The 20,147-nt window shown below is 33.3% G+C and overlaps 2 protein-coding genes across 4 annotated transcripts in view; one reads left to right on the top strand and one right to left on the bottom strand.

Moving 5' to 3' along the window:
- Positions 1–20,147, bottom strand: part of LOC120414508 (PH and SEC7 domain-containing protein) — a 162,114-nt gene that overhangs the window by 112,807 nt on the left and 29,160 nt on the right. The window lies entirely within an intron of this gene.
- Positions 7,313–8,497, top strand: LOC120414509 (leucine-rich repeat-containing protein 15-like). The gene is made up of 2 exons (XM_039575717.2): positions 7,313–7,536; positions 7,602–8,497. Exons 1-2 carry the CDS (start codon positions 7,499–7,501, stop codon positions 8,443–8,445), a joined length of 882 nt encoding a protein of 293 aa, XP_039431651.1. The 5' UTR covers positions 7,313–7,498; the 3' UTR covers positions 8,446–8,497.

The following is a 20,147-nucleotide window of genomic DNA, read 5'->3' as shown; positions in this document are numbered from 1 at the left end:
CCGATAGAAGATTTTGAAAAACAGTTTCCCTGACTCGGGACAGTCCCCCCAACAAGCTCCAGGGTGAATTAGGGAGGTTCATTCAAGTTCTATAAAAATAACCTTTAGACAAGCCGTGTTTTATGTCCTCTAAAACATATCAAAAATAAAAAAAATAAAAATATTGTTTTTTTTTGCAAATCAAGTTTTATTGACAAAAAGTTAAATTAAATAAAAATCAACTATTTTTTTACCGTGTATCATTTTTTTCAGTGTAATCCATATCCAAACCTACAACTTTGCCGAAGACACCAAATCGATCAAAAAAATCCTTCAAAAGATACAGATTTTTGTATTTTCATACATCATTTTTGTATGGACAGCTGCCAAATTTGTATGGAAAATTATATGGACAAACTTATGATGCAAAATGGCTTCTTAGGGCATACCGAAAACACAAAAAAAAATTAAGCCGGATTGGTCAAAGTCAAACTAAAAGGTGACGAACTTTCACTTTTTACACGGCGCTCACGCACACAATCAAAACAAACGTTTGGTAGGTTTGGTACAACTTTACCGAAAACGCCAAATCGATCAGAAAATGCTTCTCAAGATACAGATTTTCTTTAATTTACATATTATTTTCGTAAGGCAACCTTACCTTAGGGTTTTTTTTATTCATAACTTATTTTTATTCGGTCCTTTTAGGTGCTGTGACCTTAAATTTGATGAAAAACTGATTTTTTTGGGAATTTTTGAGCATATGTGTTGGAAAAGCAAAATAAAAAAATGAATATTCGTCATTTACCGAAGTCCCACAGAACTGCTCCGCAAATACCTAACTTGAAATATATATATTTAACATTGCTTACCAACAATTCTTTAAATGATTTTACTCCAATGAAAACAGATTTTTGGTTTACATACCTGAAAAGAGAGTAGAAAAAATCGAACATTAGGAATATGTAATAACTATTGAATTTGTTCAGAAATCATGTACTTAAAATGGTTTATGTCAAACCCTACCACAAACTAGAGTCCCCCCACTCAATTGCCAATATTAACTACAAACAAGCCACTCAGGGACGCCCTGTTATCACACACTCACTCTCTCTCAATATCGAAACTATGCGCAGTATTTAAATCCCACTTTAAAGTGGATTAAATTTCCTGTCGGTGGTTTCCAACCATCTATATAGAACATTCCATCATTGTCGGTCATTGTCAACAAACCATTGATCGAGTGAGTGAGGCCGATGGGGGAGAACGTCGTCGACGACGACATGTCACCACAAAAACAAGCAGCAGCTTTGATTACAAGTACCTCAGAATAACTCAAAACAAAAGAAGAAGTTTCGACGTTGGCATGTCTGTGTGTGTGTGTTTAGTAAGCGCCATCTTTCGGTTCAACTTGAAAGTTTGCGGAAACTTGAGAGCTGTCAAAGTCTGAAGTGGCACCGGCACAAAAAAAAACGGGAAAAAACATCGGATTTCAACTCGACGGCGACAACAAACACACAAATTGGGTGTGAAATTCAAACAGCTTTTACATTGTTGCAAACATATTTGTTGGCTGTAAACAGAAACAGATCACAGACAAAAAGACTTGAGCATGATCGGAAACTCACCACGGAAATTTTAAATTCGCCACAGCTTTCTTACAAGCATTTGACAGTTGCTTGACACTTTATTTACGCAAACTATTGTGCTTTTTTGGTGAAGTCAGCAGTGGTGAATATGTCGTGGTGAGTTTCCAATCATGTTCAAATTGACCGTTTATTTTTTGATTGTCAATTTGTCTTTCATCTAAAAAGTTGCGAATGCGATTGAAAGCTCTCGTCGGCAAACTTAATGGTCTACAAGTACCGAAGCTCCAGCATGTATTATCACGTACACGCTTGACGTCTTTCTTTTTTATCTGCTGTGGAAATGCATGCAGGAAGCTGTCTGTTTCACCAGACCAACACAGACGCGCACAGTAGTCGGACGTACTCAACGCGCCATGTTCGTCGATGAACGCGTTAAGTTGGATAATTACTAACAAGAAACATTTCTCCACCTCCTTGGTCTTACCGCTACTAGTTCGTTTGCTGATGGATACTCAATGAATAAACATGTGATGGATTGATACTTTGGAGGAAAGTTGAAGTTGAGATGCGGAAATGATTCCATTAACGTGGTAGGAATTGGCAAAGTAATTCCTTTTGAAACTTTAAAAATGCTTTCGATATTCAATGCTAACCTCAGTAGCGGCAGTTTAGTTTTGTTTTAAAGTTTTACAAATGTGTATGGGAGTTTTCATTTTTTTTTTAATTCGCAGGATTTTAAAATATGTATATTTTTTTAATTGATGAACTAAAAATTTTTGAATTCTCAAATTTGTATTTTTAAAGAATTTGTGCTTTTTTTTATTTTTTTGAATTTTTGATAATGAATTTTACATTTTTAGATGGTTAAACTATTGATTCAATACATAAAAAACTTTTCAAATCCTAAACTCTTAAAATGTTGAATTTTTAAAGCCCTAAATTAAAAATTTTGAGTTTTTAAGTATTGAATATTTTAAGCCTTCAATGCCTGAATTTTTGAATGTTTGTTGTATTTTTTGTTGATTTTTTTGCATTTTTTTGAAATTTCAGCAACTTTTGGAATTCTTTCCATTTTTGCAATGTTTGTTATTTATGTAAGTTTTGTAATTTTTGCAAGTTCCGCAATTTTTGAAATTTTTGTTTTTTTTTGTAATATTGTAATGTTTGTATTGAAGTAATTTTTTTTAATTTTAGTAATATTAGTAATTCTAGAATTTTTTGTAATTTTAGTAATTTTTATAATCTTTGCAATTGTGGTAATTATTATATTTTTTGTAATTTCTGTATGTTTTTGTAATTTTTGTAATTATTGTAATTTTTGTAGTTATTGTAATTTTTGTAGTTATTGTAATTTTTATAATTTTTGTATTTTTTGTAATTTATGTTATTTTTGTTTATTATGTAATTTTTATATTTTTTATAATTTTTGCAATTATTGCAATTTTTGTTTTTTTGCAATCTTGAATCTGAAAATTATGTAAATTTTGAATATTTTAATCCTTAATTCCTGGATTTTTGAATGTTTGTTGTATTTATTTTACTTTTGCAGCCTTTAATTTTTTTTAATTTTAGTAATTTCTAAAAAATTTCACAATTTTTGCCATTTTTGTAATTTTTATAATATTTTTTTATAATTTTTGTAATTTTTGTTACTTTTGAATTTTTGATTTTTTAACATTTTTTGCAATTATTGAAATTTTTGATTTTTTGCAATTTCTAATCTCAAAATTATGAAAATTTTGAATATTTTAATCCTTTATTCCTGGATTTTTGAATGTTTGTTGTATTTATTTTCCTCTTGCATTTCTCAGCCTTTAATTTTTTTTAAATTTTTGTAACTTTTGTCCTGTATTTTTTGCAATTTTTGTAATTTTTGTAATTTTTGTAATTTTTGTATTTTTTGTAATTTTTGTAATTTTTGTAATTTTTGTAATTTTTGTAATTTTTGTAATTTTTGTAATTTTTGTAATTTTTGTAATTTTTGTAATTTTTGTATTTTTTTGTAATTTTTGTAATTTTTGTAATTTTTTGTAATTTTTGTAATTTTTGTAATTTTTGTAATTTTTGTAATTTTAGTAATTTTTGTAATTTTTGTATTTTTTGTAATTTTTGTATTTTTTGTAATTTTTGTAATTTTTGTAATTTTTGTAATTTTTGAAATTTTTGTAATTTTTGAAATTTTTGTAATTTTTGTAATTTCTTGTAATTTTTGTAATTTTTGTAATTTTTGTAATTTTTCTAATTTTTCTAATTTTTGTAATTTTTATTATTATTTTGAGTTTTTGTAATTTCTGCTAATTTTTTTACTTGTAATTTTTACAATTTGTGCATTTTTGCAATTTGTGCATTTTTTCTTTACAAACTTGGCAATTTATGCATTGATTGCAATATTTTGCAATTTTTGTTCTTTTTTCCTTTTTTTTGAAGTTTTGTAGTTTTTAAGCTATTTTAGAAATTTTGACCATTTTGGTTTCTTTTTTAGCAATGTAAGCGCTTTTGCAATTTTGGCAATTTTAGCAATTTTGGAAATTTTAGCAATTTTGGAAATTTTAGCAATTTTGGAAATTTCAGCAATTTTAGCGCTTTAGACAATTTTAGCAATTTTGGCAATTTTAGAAATTTTAGCAATTTTACCAATTTTTGAAAATTTGGCAATCCAAGCAATTTTATCAATCATGGTATTTTAGCAATTTTGTCAATTTTAGCAATTTTGAAATTTTAGCAATTTTAGCGCTTTTGACAATTTTAGCAATTTTTGGCAAATTTGGCAATTTGGCAATCCAAGCAATTTTAGCATTTTTGGCAATTTTAGCAATTTTGACCATTTTACCAATTTTTGAAATTTTAGCGCTTTAGACAATTTTAACAATTTTGGCAATTTTAGCAATTCAAGCAATTTAAGCAATTTTGTCAAATTTGGCAATTTGGCAATTTAGACATTTTAGCACTTTTGGCAATTTTAGCTATTCTAACAATTTCAGCAGTTGTGGCAATTGTAGCCACTTTAGTAATTTTAGCAATTTTAGCACTTCGGCCATTTTAGCAATTTTAGTACTTTTGGCAATTTTAGCAACTTTAGCCACTTTAGCAATTTTAGCAATTCTAATAATTTCAGCAATTTTAGCAATGTTGGCAATATTAGCAAATTAAGCAATTTCAACAATTTTGGCAATTTTAACATTTTAGGCATTTATCAATTTTAGCACTGTAGCAATTTTAGCACTTTTGGCAATATAAGCAAATTTAGCAATTTTAACAATTCTGACATTTTTGGCAATTTTAAAATTTTAGCCGTTAAAGCAACTTTGGCAATTTAAGAATTTTTAGCAATTTTATCAATTTTGAAATTTTAGCAATTTTAGCGCTTTTGGCACTTTTAGCAATTTTAGCAATTTCAGCAATTTTAGCAATTTTGGAAATTTTAGCAATTTTGACAATATAATCAATTTTGGAAATTTTAACAGTATTATACAATTTTAGCAATTATGGCAATTTTAGCAATTTTAGCATATTTGGCAATTTAAGCAGTTTTAGCATTTTTGGCATTTTTTTTTGAATTTTAGCACTTTTGGCAATTTTAGCCATTTCTGGAAATTTAGCATCTAGCAATTTTGGTAATTTTAGCAATTCTAACAATTTTAGCAGTTGTGGCAATTTTATCCACATTAGCAATTTTAGCACTTTAGCAATTTTAGTACTTTTGGCAATATAAGCAAATTTAGCAATTTTAACAATTTTGCCAATTTTAACATTTTATGCATTTAAGCAACATTGGCAATTCAAGATTTTTTTGCAATTTTAGCAATTTTGGCAATTTTAGCATTGTAGCAATTTCAGCACTTTTGGCAATATAAGCAAATTTAGCAATTCTGACATTTTTGGCAACTTAACATTTTAGCCGTTTAAGCAACTTTGGCAATTCAGGAAATTTTAGCAATTTTATCAATTTGGAAATTTCAGCAATTTTAGCGCTTTTGACAATTTTAGCAATCTTGGCAATTTTGTCAATTTTAGCAATTTTAGAAATTTCAGCAATTAAAGCTATTTTAGCAATTTTGGTAATATTAGCAATTTTGGAAATTTTAACAGTATTAGCGTTTTAGACAATTTTAGCAATTTTAGCAAGTTTAGCCATTTTTGCAATTTTTGCAATTTTAGCAATTTAAGCAATTTAAGCATTTTTGCAATTTTGGCAAATTTGGCAATTTAAGCGTTTTAAGAAGCATTTTTGGCAATTTTCAGCAATTTCAGCCACTTGAGCAATATAAACATTCTAGCAATTTTAGCACTTTTGGCAATTTTAGCAATTCTAACAATTTCAGCAATTTTGGCAATTTTAACCATTTTAGCAATTTGAGCACATTTGGCAATTTTAAAATTTTAGCCGTTAAAGCAACTTTGGCAATTTAAGAATTTTTAGCAATTTTATCAATTTTGAAATTTTAGCAATTTTAGCGCTTTTGGCACTTTTAGCAATTTTAGCAATTTCAGCAATTTTAGCAATTTTGGAAATTTTAGCAATTTTGACAATATAATCAATTTTGGAAATTTTAACAGTATTATACAATTTTAGCAATTATGGCAATTTTAGCAATTTTAGCATATTTGGCAATTTAAGCAGTTTTAGCATTTTTGGCATTTTTTTTTTGAATTTTAGCACTTTTGGCAATTTTAGCCATTTCTGGAAATTTAGCATCTAGCAATTTTGGTAATTTTAGCAATTCTAACAATTTTGGCAGTTGTGGCAATTTTATCCACATTAGCAATTTTAGCACTTTAGCAATTTTAGTACTTTTGGCAATATAAGCAAATTTAGCAATTTTAACAATTTTGCCAATTTTAACATTTTATGCATTTAAGCAACATTGGCAATTCAAGATTTTTTTGCAATTTTAGCAATTTTGGCAATTTTAGCATTGTAGCAATTTCAGCACTTTTGGCAATATAAGCAAATTTAGCAATTCTGACATTTTTGGCAACTTAACATTTTAGCCGTTTAAGCAACTTTGGCAATTCAGGAAATTTTAGCAATTTTATCAATTTGGAAATTTCAGCAATTTTAGCGCTTTTGACAATTTTAGCAATCTTGGCAATTTTGTCAATTTTAGCAATTTTAGAAATTTCAGCAATTAAAGCTATTTTAGCAATTTTGGTAATATTAGCAATTTTGGAAATTTTAACAGTATTAGCGTTTTAGACAATTTTAGCAATTTTAGCAAGTTTAGCCATTTTTGCAATTTTTGCAATTTTTGCAATTTTAGCAATTTAAGCAATTTAAGCATTTTTGCAATTTTGGCAAATTTGGCAATTTAAGCGTTTTAAGAAGCATTTTTGGCAATTTTCAGCAATTTCAGCCACTTGAGCAATATAAACATTCTAGCAATTTTAGCACTTTTGGCAATTTTAGCAATTCTAACAATTTCAGCAATTTTGGAAATTTCAACAATTTTGGAAATTTTGGAAATTTTAGCAATTTTAGCACTTTTGGCAATTTCAGCAATTTTGGCGTTTAAATTTTCATAAACCGAAGTCAGAGTCGAAGTTAGAGTCGACTAAATTTTCAAAAAAGGTTGTTATTGGAGTCTGGGTCGATGAAGTCGGTCTTTATAAAGAGTCAAACTCAGATTCAGAAAAAAAATTGAAAGCCGGAGTTGACGTCACTGAACCTTATTCTGAAACTGACATTCAGATTTATGTCATAACAATCATCATCGCCATGTCGGGAAAGGTACATTTTACTGAATGAACTCTCCCCGCGAGGATTCCAGCATGGTATTTAGGTCACCATCACACTCTATACCGATCGACCTGTTCGCCGATTAATCAATATTTACAAACATCGGTCACCTCGCGCGGCGTTGTAGCTCATTTGCACTGACGACCGGCGATGTACTATCAACACGCAGTCGTCGCCGAACCGTTCAACCGAGATGAAGCTGGTACTACTACTGCCAGCGGCCGCGATTCTGTAAGTCAGACTTCAACGCTTCCCAACTGCTCAGATCATCAGATGTTCCGTTTTTCCAATTACAGGCTCTTTTGCACGTCACAACTTCCTGTCGAAGCCACCGAATACCTCACCCTCTGCTTGAATCGCTGCCACAACTACACGCTTCCGGAGTTGGAGAACTCGGTAGAACTCCGGACGACCCGGCGACTGACGGTGGCCAGTGGTAACGTAACCTCGTTCGACGCACCGTTGATAGCGGCCTTCGGCCGACTAAGCTACCTGGAGGTATGGCCGCAGCGATCCCGTTCCGTGGACCGATTCTTCGTACCGCCCTATCTCCGTACGCTGATCCTACGCCGAACCGGCGTCCGCGAGCTGGACATCCTACCTGATGCCGCTTACCAGCTTCGCGTCCTGTACGCCGCCGACAACCGGCTGACCGAAGTGAGTCAACTTCACCGACTTCACGTCCTCCAACAGCTCAACCTGAACAACAACAAGCTCCGTCAGCTCAGCTGGACGGCGTTCGACGGGCTGGACGAGCTGCGCGAGCTGAGTCTTCGTGGAAACGGACTGCGCGTGATTGACGGGGTCGTGCCCGGGGTTCAGCTACCTCTGCGGAAGCTGGTGCGGCTGAACTTGAGCAATAACCGCCTTCGGCGGTTGGACGTGGAGCTGTGGAGCATGGACCGGCTGGAGCTGCTCGAGCTGGAGGGTAACTTGCTCGAGCAGGTCGGCAGCAGCCTGGTGCGGCTTCAAGCGTTGAAGAAGCTGTCGCTGCGCGACAATCGCTGGGACTGCGTTTGGGCCAATCGAACGCTGCAGTGGATGGAGGGTCGGCGGATCCAGCTGGTTGGTGGGATTGACTTTGCCTGTCCGAGTCCGGGGAGTGCGCGGGTTGGCGGGAAGCTGTGCTGCGTCAAGTGATTGGTTGATCCAAAGTGATGAAAGGAATAAAATTGACGCGCGTTTTCCCAGGTGTGCCTGGTTTTACTTGGAAGAGAACGAAAACTCCCTGCCGAGAAGAACTTTTCAAGTTAATTCCACGACGGCGACGACGAGACCGACAAAGTAGCAAACTTCAAATATCATGGTGTGACCTTTGACATTTGCTGGGGCAATCCATTGCGGGCGAACGAGCGAGCTGGTTTCAGTCTGGTGCGATGAACATCTGGGTCCGCGCTATATATCTTCTGGGAAAGCCGCGCTGGAGTGTGCAAAGTCCTTGGCAGGGTGTCGAGCATGAGCTGAAAGTGATTTTTAGCAAGGGAATCGAGCTTTGGTAGGTTGTTTCATGGTCGTTATAATTTTTAAAGCTCCAAAAAGTTATTTTAGCAAGTTTATACCACTTTATACCAGCTGGTATAAAACTGGTATAATATCAAATTCGACGCAATTTTGATGAAATAACAATAACAAAGTTTGAAAATTAGAAAATACACTGTTTTTCTCTTTAGGCACACATTTTATTCAAGAATTAAACCGTGATAAATTTTGCGTGCATATTTTTTCAAGTTTCAATCTTTAAAACTTGCTCTTGTATGATTTTCAGGTTTTTTCAATTATAACATGAAATGTTTTAACTTTTCCAAAGCGTCAAGGTTGCTAATCATAATAAACGAATAAATTCAATCAGAACGATCTCAAATATTCAGAACAGATTTTTTTTTAATATCAACATACCTCAAACAAGCCCAAATTTAGAATGTATTTTCACAAAATTATATTTGAACAAAATGATGGTTTTTATTTAAAGTACATTTTTATTTGTAACATAATCCAAAACAATATTTTTTAGAGATTCCCAATTTAAAAAAATAAAATTGATATTTATTCTAATTTTCAAAATGTGAAACCGTGTTAAACAAACACAAAATTTGCAGATATTTGGAAGAAATTTGATGACTTTTTACAAACTATCGTATTTTTTTAAATACTCAAATGTTCAAATGTTGCCAAATAGGTTTCAAAAGCGGAGGCAACATTTGCATTGATTTTTTTGAAAGTACTTAATTTAAAATAATTAAAGCCGGGTATCAAACGAATGCAAATTTAGGATTGTTCGAACAAAATACCAAACCAGTTTTTTAATGAAAAATTAAAATAAAATGCTCGAAAATACAACGAATAAAAATTTGGCGTGGATTTCCACAATGTTGATAATTGTTGAGCTTTTAGCAATTTTAAAACAAAATCCTGTATTTATGAAGTACTCGAAGATTTTCATGGCTTTTTAAAACATGGGATTGAAAATTGTTTTACGAAACGACTTTTTTCAACAAACTACAAATTTAAATTGTAAATAAGAAAAAATAGTTTAACAACTAACACTACTGAAATTTTCACAAGCTATGGACCATCCATAAACCACGTAGACACTTTTTTTAAACTCCCCTCCTCTTTTGTGGACGATTTCCATACATTTTCAAAAACACATTATTAACTATGGACATAAATGAAAAAAACAATAGCTAGGACTTTTACCACTTTAAAAAAATATATTTGGATTGACAAATTTCCCCAATTTAATGATTTTTTACAATAAAGTGAAATTTTCTAAAATGCAGAATTTATTTTCAAAAACCCAAATTAAAACAAAAAAAAATACAAAATTGCAGAAATTTTGCATGCTTTTTGCACAAATATTGAGTATTTGATAAACAAATTGTCCAACATTTTGAAAGACTCAAATTTAGAAAATTACAGTTCTGGTTTTCATAAATTTCAACACATTGAAAACTTGACTTTTATGAAAAATTCAGAAAAAATATTTTTTGGGTAATTTAAAAAGATTTTCAAATCAAAAAGACACAAAAATTAAATTAAAAAAATTAATAAACCTCGCGAAAAGTTAGCATCATAAACAAATATTTTTGATAATCAAGAAGAACTTTTTGAAAGGGATAAATTTTTTTTTTAACATTTTAATATTTTTCAATGAAAAAAGCAGAACATTAAAAAAATCAGTAAAAATATTTGAAAAAGAAATTAACAAATGTTTTTTTAAAGCCACAATTTTTTTTTATATAATATTCTTTTAAATTGTTATGAAAATAAACAAATATTTTCGATAATCAAGAAGAACTTTTTGAAAGGGATAATTTTTTTTTACATTTTAATATTTTTCAATGAAAAAAGCAGAACATTAAAAAAATCAGTAAAAATATTTGAAAAAGAAATTAACAAATGTTTTTTAAAGCCACAATTTTTTTTATATAATATTCTTTTAAATTGTTATGAAAATAAACAAATATTTTTGATAATTAAGAAGAACTTTTTGAAAGGGATAAAAAACCATTTTTTTACATTTTAATATTTTTTAATGATAAAAGCATAAAATTAAAAAAAAACGGTAAAAATATTTGAAAAAGCAATTAACAAATGTTTTTTCAAAAGCCCCAAATTTTTTTTATGTAATATTCTTTTAAATTGTTTCCAAAATGTTTTATTTTGAAATATTGGAGACAAGTAAAGACACAAAAAAATATGATTTTTAACATGCAGTTATTTTTAGGTTATTATTTGGAAATCCCAACACACGTCCCCCCCCCCTCTTCCCCCTAAAGTGTACACGTGGTTTATGGATGGTCCCTTCAAGAGTTATCGTATTTTGTTTTGAAAAAAAAAAAAAACTAAGAATTTCTTAAATGAAAAAAAAAATAAAAAAATATACGTTGGTTGAACATTTCCATTTATTCCATATTTTACACATTATTTTAGGTTAAAAAATCCAAAAAGAGGTTATGTTTAAACAACCAAATTTAGAAATTTCAGATCTGGGTTTCAATTTACATGAATTTCAACACATTGATAACTTTTTTAAGAAATTAGGAAAAACATAATTTTTTTAAAATTTACAAATAAAAAAGGACAATCTGAGAGACCACGCCACAATAAAAATCAGCAAAATTTACATTTTTTTCCATACTTTCCTGAAATATTTGGGACATATATTTTTTCAAACTATCACGAAAAACAATTTGACGGGATGAAAACACCTTTTTTGCATTTACATAATTTTTTTATTGAAAAAAGCAGAGAATTAAAAAAATCAGTTAAAAAGGTGAAAAGTAAATAACTTAATTTTTTTTCTAGAAGATACACACCGAAAAAAAATATAAGAATTAAAAAAAAACGAAGTTGACTTTATAGCTGTCGGTCACCATTGCTAGTACCAACCACTAGTGTCTTCCTTTTATCTACAAGGACTTCGCCGCCCTGGGCTCCTAAGTGTATGAAAGTATGGCACGGAGCGACGGCGCCGAACACCCATATTTACACAAAGAATTTTAGAGCACCCGCCGCGGGATTCGAACCGGCGACCTCCGGATTGTGAGTCCAGTGCGCGGTCCGATTGATCCACACGGGCGCCCCAATTTAAAAATGTTTTTTTTAAAAAAACGCGCTTTTCCAAAATGTTTAATTTTTTAATTTTTAGAAACCAGAAAAGATCAAAAAACTTTTTTTTTACAGAAAAAATGCGTCATTTTCAAGAGATATTGTATTCTTTTGAAAAAAAAATCTAAGGTATTCGAAAATTTAAATAAAAGTATAAAAATAAACAAAAAAATAACATTAAATTTTAAAAATAGTACAAATCAAAAGAAAAAAGAAAACGTACATAATAGTTAAATTAAATCTAAGAAAAGTACAATGATGTAATTTTATACCAGTAACTGATGCACATTTCTGTAGAATTTCACATTTTACACATTTTTTTAGGTAAAATTACTCAAAAAAGAGGTAACCAAATTTTCAACCTTTCAAAATTAAACTTTTTTTTGCAACAATGATAATTGTTGTATGAAATGAAATTTCAAAAGTTTCCTAATTTTACTAAACAAAATTTGAAGAATTTTCATAACATTGATAATTTTTAAATTTTCACAAATTTTCGTTGTGTTTAAAAAAAATACTCAAAAAAGATGACATTTTTTTTAAACACTGATAATTTTTGTCTGTAGTTTTAATATTTTCTTAAATTTTCGACATAACGTCAAACGAAGGCAAAATTTTAAATTGAAAAAAAATGCTAGTTTTTGCAGTCACGCTGCAATTTCAACACACACTTTGTCGCCGTCGTCTTCTCCGGTGGCTCCAACATAAAAGTAGTGATTGTGTGTGCGCGCTGCGACGGGTTTGCCCGTGGGAAGGGGATTATTCCACGGCGTGCTTGGGGTGTGGTGTGGGATATGCCCTTTGCAGAACTTCACCCCCACAGCTTAAAGTAATACACTTGGAGCTGAAGCAACATCTGCGGTGCCACCTTGTTATTAGATGCCGCACATGATTATGTTTTACGCGGAAGGTGAACGAATAAAAAATCGAAAGAAAAAGATTACAATTACTGGCAACACTGCCTGATTATGGCGCTTCGATTCGGACCTTTTCCGAAAGTTTTTCCCTCAACATTTTCTTTCTCTTTCCCATCAATCGAATCGAAAAAGCAGAAAATTGCGCTCACGTATCGAATTTTACGACCACTTTATCATCATCATCGTCGTCTTCGCCATGATCGTCGACAGCCGGCCCGGCGAGAGACGCTGAGGAAGTCGAAAATTTATGCCTTTTTGTAGCAAAAAAAGAGAGTTTTCCTCGCCAATTTTGGAGTTTTGTGTGTCCGGGGCGAAATTTCTATATACACTATGGGTTACGACTTGAAACTCGGCGCAAAACGCGATGAAATATGGGTCGAAATTGGGCCTCCTGTACGCGAAAACTGATAACGAGTGTTACCGCTGAACTAGACAAAGTAGGTCTACAAAGGCAAAATTGCTGCGCGATAGCGCGCAGATCGATTGACCAAAAGTGGGTAAATAACCTGTGGTATTGAGGTTGGAAAGGTCAAAAATGCATTTCTACACTCTGCAAATTGATTGCGTCAAAATTCTACGCCGATTAATCAATTATACCAGTTTTATACCAGCTGGTATAAACTGGTATAAAGCTCGTTTAACGTCGGGAAAAATCACTACGATTCCGGGACAATAACTCTGATCAGAATCCGAGCTTACAAATTCGTTCCGATCCAACTGATTTGAATAAACAGCCATTTTTTGCAGTCATATGCAAATACAGTCCACAATCCGTTCCATCCGACTATGACCTAGATTCCGTTCCCAAACCCGAACGTGTGTGTGCGCGCGTCCAAACGTCCTTGCTGCCTCAATTTACCCGTCCCGATGACAGTCGGGATGCTCCACACCGTGTGTCCATGCAGCAATTGCTGCTTGTTATCGACGCTGTTGGCCACCGCTCAATTGTCGAGTTATTTTAAGGTCTATCGACATCGATTCGTCCTCGCATGTTTATATGTCAACAGCCGGTCCAAATGGAAATCGGTCGCACTTGCGCTGGAAACATTTCCAGGTCATACTTAGCAGTGCAAGGAAAGGTTTGAAATCGGAACCCCTCAATTTCCCATTCACGCACCACCTCGTGTTTATCTTGGAAGCTAACAAGTCACTTTAGTGAGGAAACTTGAACTCCAAACGAGCCGATCTCGTTTGTTTTGGAACGCCACTTTGGTACATGCCCCTGCGGGGCTTAAATTTAGAACCGGTTTCGGCTTTTAACTCCCCGAGCAAACGATTTGTTCGTCGCTACCGCTACAAAACATCATGTTTACCACATAATTTATTGTTAAAATTGACTGTGAAGTTAAAATTCACTTTTTAACGCATTATACCAGTTTTATACCAGCTGGTATAAACTGGTATAACTACGCGGAAATCGATTTAAAAAATAAATACAAGTTGTAACCACAAATTTTACAGTTTTCCAACCTCAACCCTCTATTAGGGGCCGCCCGAAACCCCTCAATTAGGCAGTTGTTTATGATTTATGCTCTCGACGCCGCCGGGTTTTCACTTTTACTCATCAACGCAGAGCTAAGAAGATGATGATCTCGGAATCCCACCATTTGGGGCGTATTTTTGGACATGTGCGGCGCGCATTGCATCATCAGGCCCCCTTTTTGTCACGTTCCGAAGGAACGAAACGTCACTTTTGTGCACACCGCACACAGATTAGCATATTTGGTTGAAAAGGCGTGCGGCACGCGCGCACGCCGAGTAGGAAGTTTGAAGCTCGATAGCGCCATGTTTGGTCCGGTCCGTAGATGGACACGCGAAGGTTTGGAAGTTCGACACCCTCGCGAAGCGAGCAGTCTTCTTAAGGGTTAATTAAGTTGTTTGTTTTGAGGTTAGGAAGGTCAAAAGCGCATTTTACGAACAGAAAAGTTGATGTTTAACCGAAAAAGAGTCAATTCCGGAATTATACCAGTTTTATACCAGCTGGTATAAAGTGGTATAAACGCGCGCAAACCGCTCCCGACGACTCCCGCGTCGAAACGGCCTTGGGGCAACCCTCCAAAGAGCGATTCCCTGACGGAAAACGGCTAGTCTTACAAACCAACAAGCAAAAACGTGCTGCATAATTGATTGAATCAATTTCACCGTCCGCTCATCATCGAAACGCACACGCGCCCGCTTCACGTGGGCGCCTTCGAGCAAACTCTCTTTCACTGGAAATCCGGTCTGGTCGACCACTTGGGCTGGTCGGTGGAAAGTAATTGGATTTTGTAATATGAAACATGCATAGAGACGCGACTGGCTTGCATTTGTGGCGAAAGTGAAAGAAAGGCTTCCGAGGAAATTCATCAGGTGAACACGTGGATTCGCAACAAGTTCCCCTAATCTTTTGAGGTCGGTTGGTTGAGAAACGTGGAGTCTACGCCAACTAATAATAGCCAAAGGTCACGCAAAGTCCAGAACCAGAACTTCACACTCAAATTACCCCTCAAATTTATACCAGTATAATTTAAAATCCAAAACTCGCAACATCTTCCAAAAAACAGAACTTGACGTCAGCTGGGAGCCGTTACAGCATTTTAACCCCTCTCCCTTCTGTTTCTCTCTCAACTTAAGTGGAATCCCGCTGGCTGGCGCATTATGAAATGTGTCTCCAGTGGGAAATTAAAGCTGACTCTTTTCTTTCCGGATCGTTGACGCGTTTGAGCGTGTCCATTGTCTCTCCGTATGACCATTATTGGCGCAAAGTCGTCGTCGTCGCCAGGGGAGACATGTCCTTAAAAGCATCCCATACATACATTACAAAAGACGTACGGGCACACACAACTATTCGGTGACGCTGAGCTGAAACTAGGGTGGTTCTAAAAAGATTTTTTGGTTCGATTTTGCGTCAAATGTTTTATTTATACTTCAAGAATATGCTCTAATTTTTTTTATTTCAAACTTCCTGGAGAAAATAAGTTCAAAAATGGTATAAAACACAATTTATACCACTTTTAAACATAATTAATCATCTGTCAGACACCTCAGAGTCACATTTATCAAAATATACATCGAATTGACAATTATACCAGTTTTATACCAGCTGGTATAAACTGGTATAAAACTCCCTAACAACTCTGGTCAAAGTCCAAATTGATATCCGCTTCGTTCAAACGGATTTTTTATGCTTTTAGAAAATGAACCACCCCAACACCCATAGAGCGATAGCTCCTGCACGATCGGAACATCGCTCATCGCTTAAGGGCGGCCCCCGTCGGTTAAGGCTAAGAGGCACGCAATGAATGATAAAAAGGAAGAGAGAAAGATAGCAGGAATTAACATAACTTTTTTTAATAGTCTTCATTTGTGAACACACATAAAAATGTATGCTCGGTCCTTCTTCGTTAAGCTTGCAGTGAGAGTGAGTTGGGAGCCCCAATGATGGGCATGTTGGTTGCGTGTAAACCCGCTGTTTAGCAGATAGTACGGGCGGCGCTTACAGCGGTAGTAAGACGTACTAAGATGTAAAAGATAAATGTGTGGAATATGCGCTTCTTGTGAGCATACCGATTACATAGTTGGCGTTGGTTCGATTAATTGTAACCAAAGTATAGCAAATGAGCTCATTTCAGGAAATTTGAGCAAAGCGGTTTAGGCATAGATCAAAACTAAACATGATGAGAAAAGCGTATTTTTTATTCAAATCAAAATTAAAAAAAAATATTCTGATCGTAAAGCTGTTTTTTTATTTTTCCTAAAGAGTGTTTTATAAAAAAAAAACAAAGCCAAATTGTTAATGGATTTTTACCAAAATTTTCCCAACATTATTATTTATGAAAATACTTGAGGTATTATAATTTCAATACAAGTGTAAAACAAAGCCAAAATGTTAATGGATTTTGAAAACTTTGAGGTTTTATGAATAAAATACTTCCATTTTCGTAAATTGCAACAAGAGTGTCAAACGAAGGCACATTTTACATTGATTGACATTTTTGAATTAAATAATAAAATTATCACAAAATTATCATAAAAAAAATTATCATAAAATACTTAAAGGATACAATTTTGCATTACGGGTGTCGATCAAATGAAGCTGATTTTGCATAATTTTTTTTTTTTGTTAAAAATACTTCAAAAATATCCAAAAAATAGTACCTATTTTTTGAAAAAATAATTTTATAAGCTTTAATAAGAGTGTCAAATAAAACAAAATTCAGCATAGAATTTTCATATCGTTAATGAGCAATTGTCTGAGATTTCGGTCATTCGATTTTTTTTTTGTATTTTTAACAATGAAAATCGGACGATTAGTTGCTGAGATATCGACGTTAGAAAATGGTGGGTTGTTTGGGTGAGACTTAGAAAACATCAATTTTCCTGATTTTAAAGCAAGTAACGGTCGTTTCAACAAAGTTCAAAAAAGCAAAATATAGAGAGCTCAGCTTTTCAAAAATATTTTTTCAAAAGTGAGCAAACATGGGCACTAATTTAAAAAAAATGAATAACTGAGACTATTTTCAAAAATGTTACCTAAAAATTGCTTTTACTTGAAAAAAATTTCACTAAAGTACTTTTTGATTGCAATTTCGATTTTAAATCGAAAAATTAAGTTGAAATTTTATTGCGACCAGTATTTCGATTTTTGAAAAAAATCAGTACTGATTCAAAAATTCATAACTCGATCGAAGATTTTTTGCCCATTCTGTAAATTTCTAAAAAGTTGACATTTTATAACCCCTTAAACATATCAGAAAATGAAAAAAATAGTTTTTTTTGCAAATCAAGTTTAGTGACAAAAAGTGAAATTGAAAATCACCAATTTTTTTTACCGTGTATCATTTTTTTTCAGTATAGTCCTTACAACTTTGCCGAAGACACCAAATCGATCAAAAAATTCCTTCAAAAGATACAGATTTTTGAATTTTCATGTATCAGTTTTGTTTGGACAGCTGCCAAATTTGTATGGAAAATTCTATGGACAAACTAATGATGCAAAATGGCTTCTTTGGGCATACCAAAAAAGTTTCAGCCGGATTGAAAATACAGAAATTAAAATTAAAACCGATTTCGTAGAGAACTGCTCAAATGATTTTTTTCTAATCTAATCTAATCTAATCTAATCAGACCCTAGCGCAGCCAATCTTTCGAAGGGATCCTGGAGAGTGCCTTAGGTTAGATGACGCCTAGCACTCTTCTTGTCATTTATTAACACTTGTAGTGTGCCATTGCATTGAAAATGCATTGAAACATCACAAGCGTTAAAGCGGCCAGGCCTACTGCGTAAAGCCGTATCGCAGAGATGACTCGTAATTGGTTTGAGTTTGAGCACTGAGTGTTCGAACAACAACACAATTCTGAATCGACAGGGGAGGAAGAAGCGTGGGGACACACCACCATACGCTCCGTGATTTGTTTGTATTCGTTGGGAGCACCATGCTAAGAAGGTTTGGTACTCCGGGACCCTCTGGGATGGGACATTGTATTTCCACGAATGCCCTGGACACTATTTGTCGTGGTTATAGCGCCACAACTCGCTCTCTGTAACAGTATTCCTAATTCCAGTCTACGCTCACCAAGTCGTCATGGCGTAGTGGTTAGCATTTTTGCTTACCAATCCAAAGGACGGGGGATCGAACCCCGTCTCGAGCGACTTTGATTTTTCGTTCATATTCATCATTTCAAATTCTGTGTACTTAACTTTCTCGTTGGGAGCAGATGGGAATCGAACCCAGAACCATTCGCTTACAAAGCGAACACCGTAACCAGTCAGCCACGGCCGCTCCTCGAACTGCTCAAATGATTTTTTTAAATGAAAACTGAAATTTTGTAGAATAACCCTATTTTTCAAAAAGCATTTTTTTTAAAATAATTTCATTTGCAACTTTTTTTTTTGTAAATCTACAGTTTTCATAATTTTCATTGTGAATGTACGAAAGCAAATTTACATCGATTTTCATGATTTACGGAGTTATTAATGCATTTTCACAAAATTATTTTTTTACAATCACTAAAATTTTCACAAAATAACGTAATTTTTAGAAAATACTTAAGTATCAAAAAATTACGATATTTTGTGAAAATTTTAGTGATTTATAAAAAAAATAATGATGTAAAAATGCATTCAAAATTCCGCATCCTTTGCGAATTTTTCAAATTTGTGTATTTTTGAAAAACACGGTATTTTGTGAAAATTTGAGTGTTTCAACAAAAAAACTCGTGCATGCAAAATGCATTTCTCGGGTGAGTTTTCAAAAAGCCGTAAGAGCCACCGTAACCTCTGACACTAATTTTCGTTTTTCTCCAAAATTAAACAAAATTTCATTGATTTTAAGTTAGGGGCACTTGAAGGACGTGTAGATGAACAATCTCAAGCATTTTTGATATTGGTTTTTCGTAAAAAGATCGAACACCGATAAAAAAAGGACTTTGTTTACCAATGGCTCTTACGGCTTTTTGAAAATTAATCCGAGATTTCAATTTTTGCTTCGTTTGATACCCATATTGCAAATGGTGGAAATTTGGGTATCTTCGAAAAAAAAAAGTATTTTGAAGAAATAATAGTATTTAAAAAAATTATAATGTGAAAATGCATCACATTTTGATTCGTAAATTTTGGAAATTTTAAAATACGAGTATTTTTGAAAAATAAACGGTATCTTGTAAAAAAAATTGTGTCTAGCGAAAAATTCTGGTGAAAAAAAGGTGGGTAATTCTCTACCAACTCACACGAAATCGGGAAAAGTTGCCCCGACCCCTCTTCGATTTGCGTGAACTTTGTCCTTAGGGATAACTTTTGTCCCTGATGACGAATCCGAGGTCCGTTTTTTGATATCTCGTGACGGAGGGGCGGTACGACCCCTTCCATTTTTGAACATGCGAAAAAAGAGGTGTTTTTCAACAATTTGCATCCTGAAACGGTGATGAGATAGAAATTTGGTGTCAAAGGGACTTTTATGTAAAATTAGACGCCCGATTTGATGGCGTACTCAGAATTCCGAAAAAACTTATTTTTCATCGAAAAAAATACTAAAAAAGTTTTAAAAATCCTCCCATTTTCCGTTACTCGACTGCACAAAATTTTGGAACATGACATTTTATGGGAAATGTAATGTTCTTTTCAAAACTACATTGACCCAGAAGGGTCATTTTTTCATTTAGAACAAAAATTTTCATTTTTAAATTTCGTGTTTTTTCTAACTTTACAGGGTTATTTTTAAGAGTGTAATAATGTTCTACAAAGTTGTAGAGCAGACAATTACAAAAATTTTGATATATAGACATAAGGAGATTGCTTATAAACATCACGAGTTATCGCGATTTTACGAAAAAAAG

This window comes from Culex pipiens, chromosome 1 (genome assembly GCF_016801865.2).
Source record: "Culex pipiens pallens isolate TS chromosome 1, TS_CPP_V2, whole genome shotgun sequence".
Taxonomy (NCBI): Eukaryota; Metazoa; Arthropoda; class Insecta; order Diptera; family Culicidae; genus Culex; species Culex pipiens.
The sequence above is the reverse complement of the archived record's forward strand: the minus strand, read 5'-3'. Positions and strand labels throughout refer to the sequence as shown.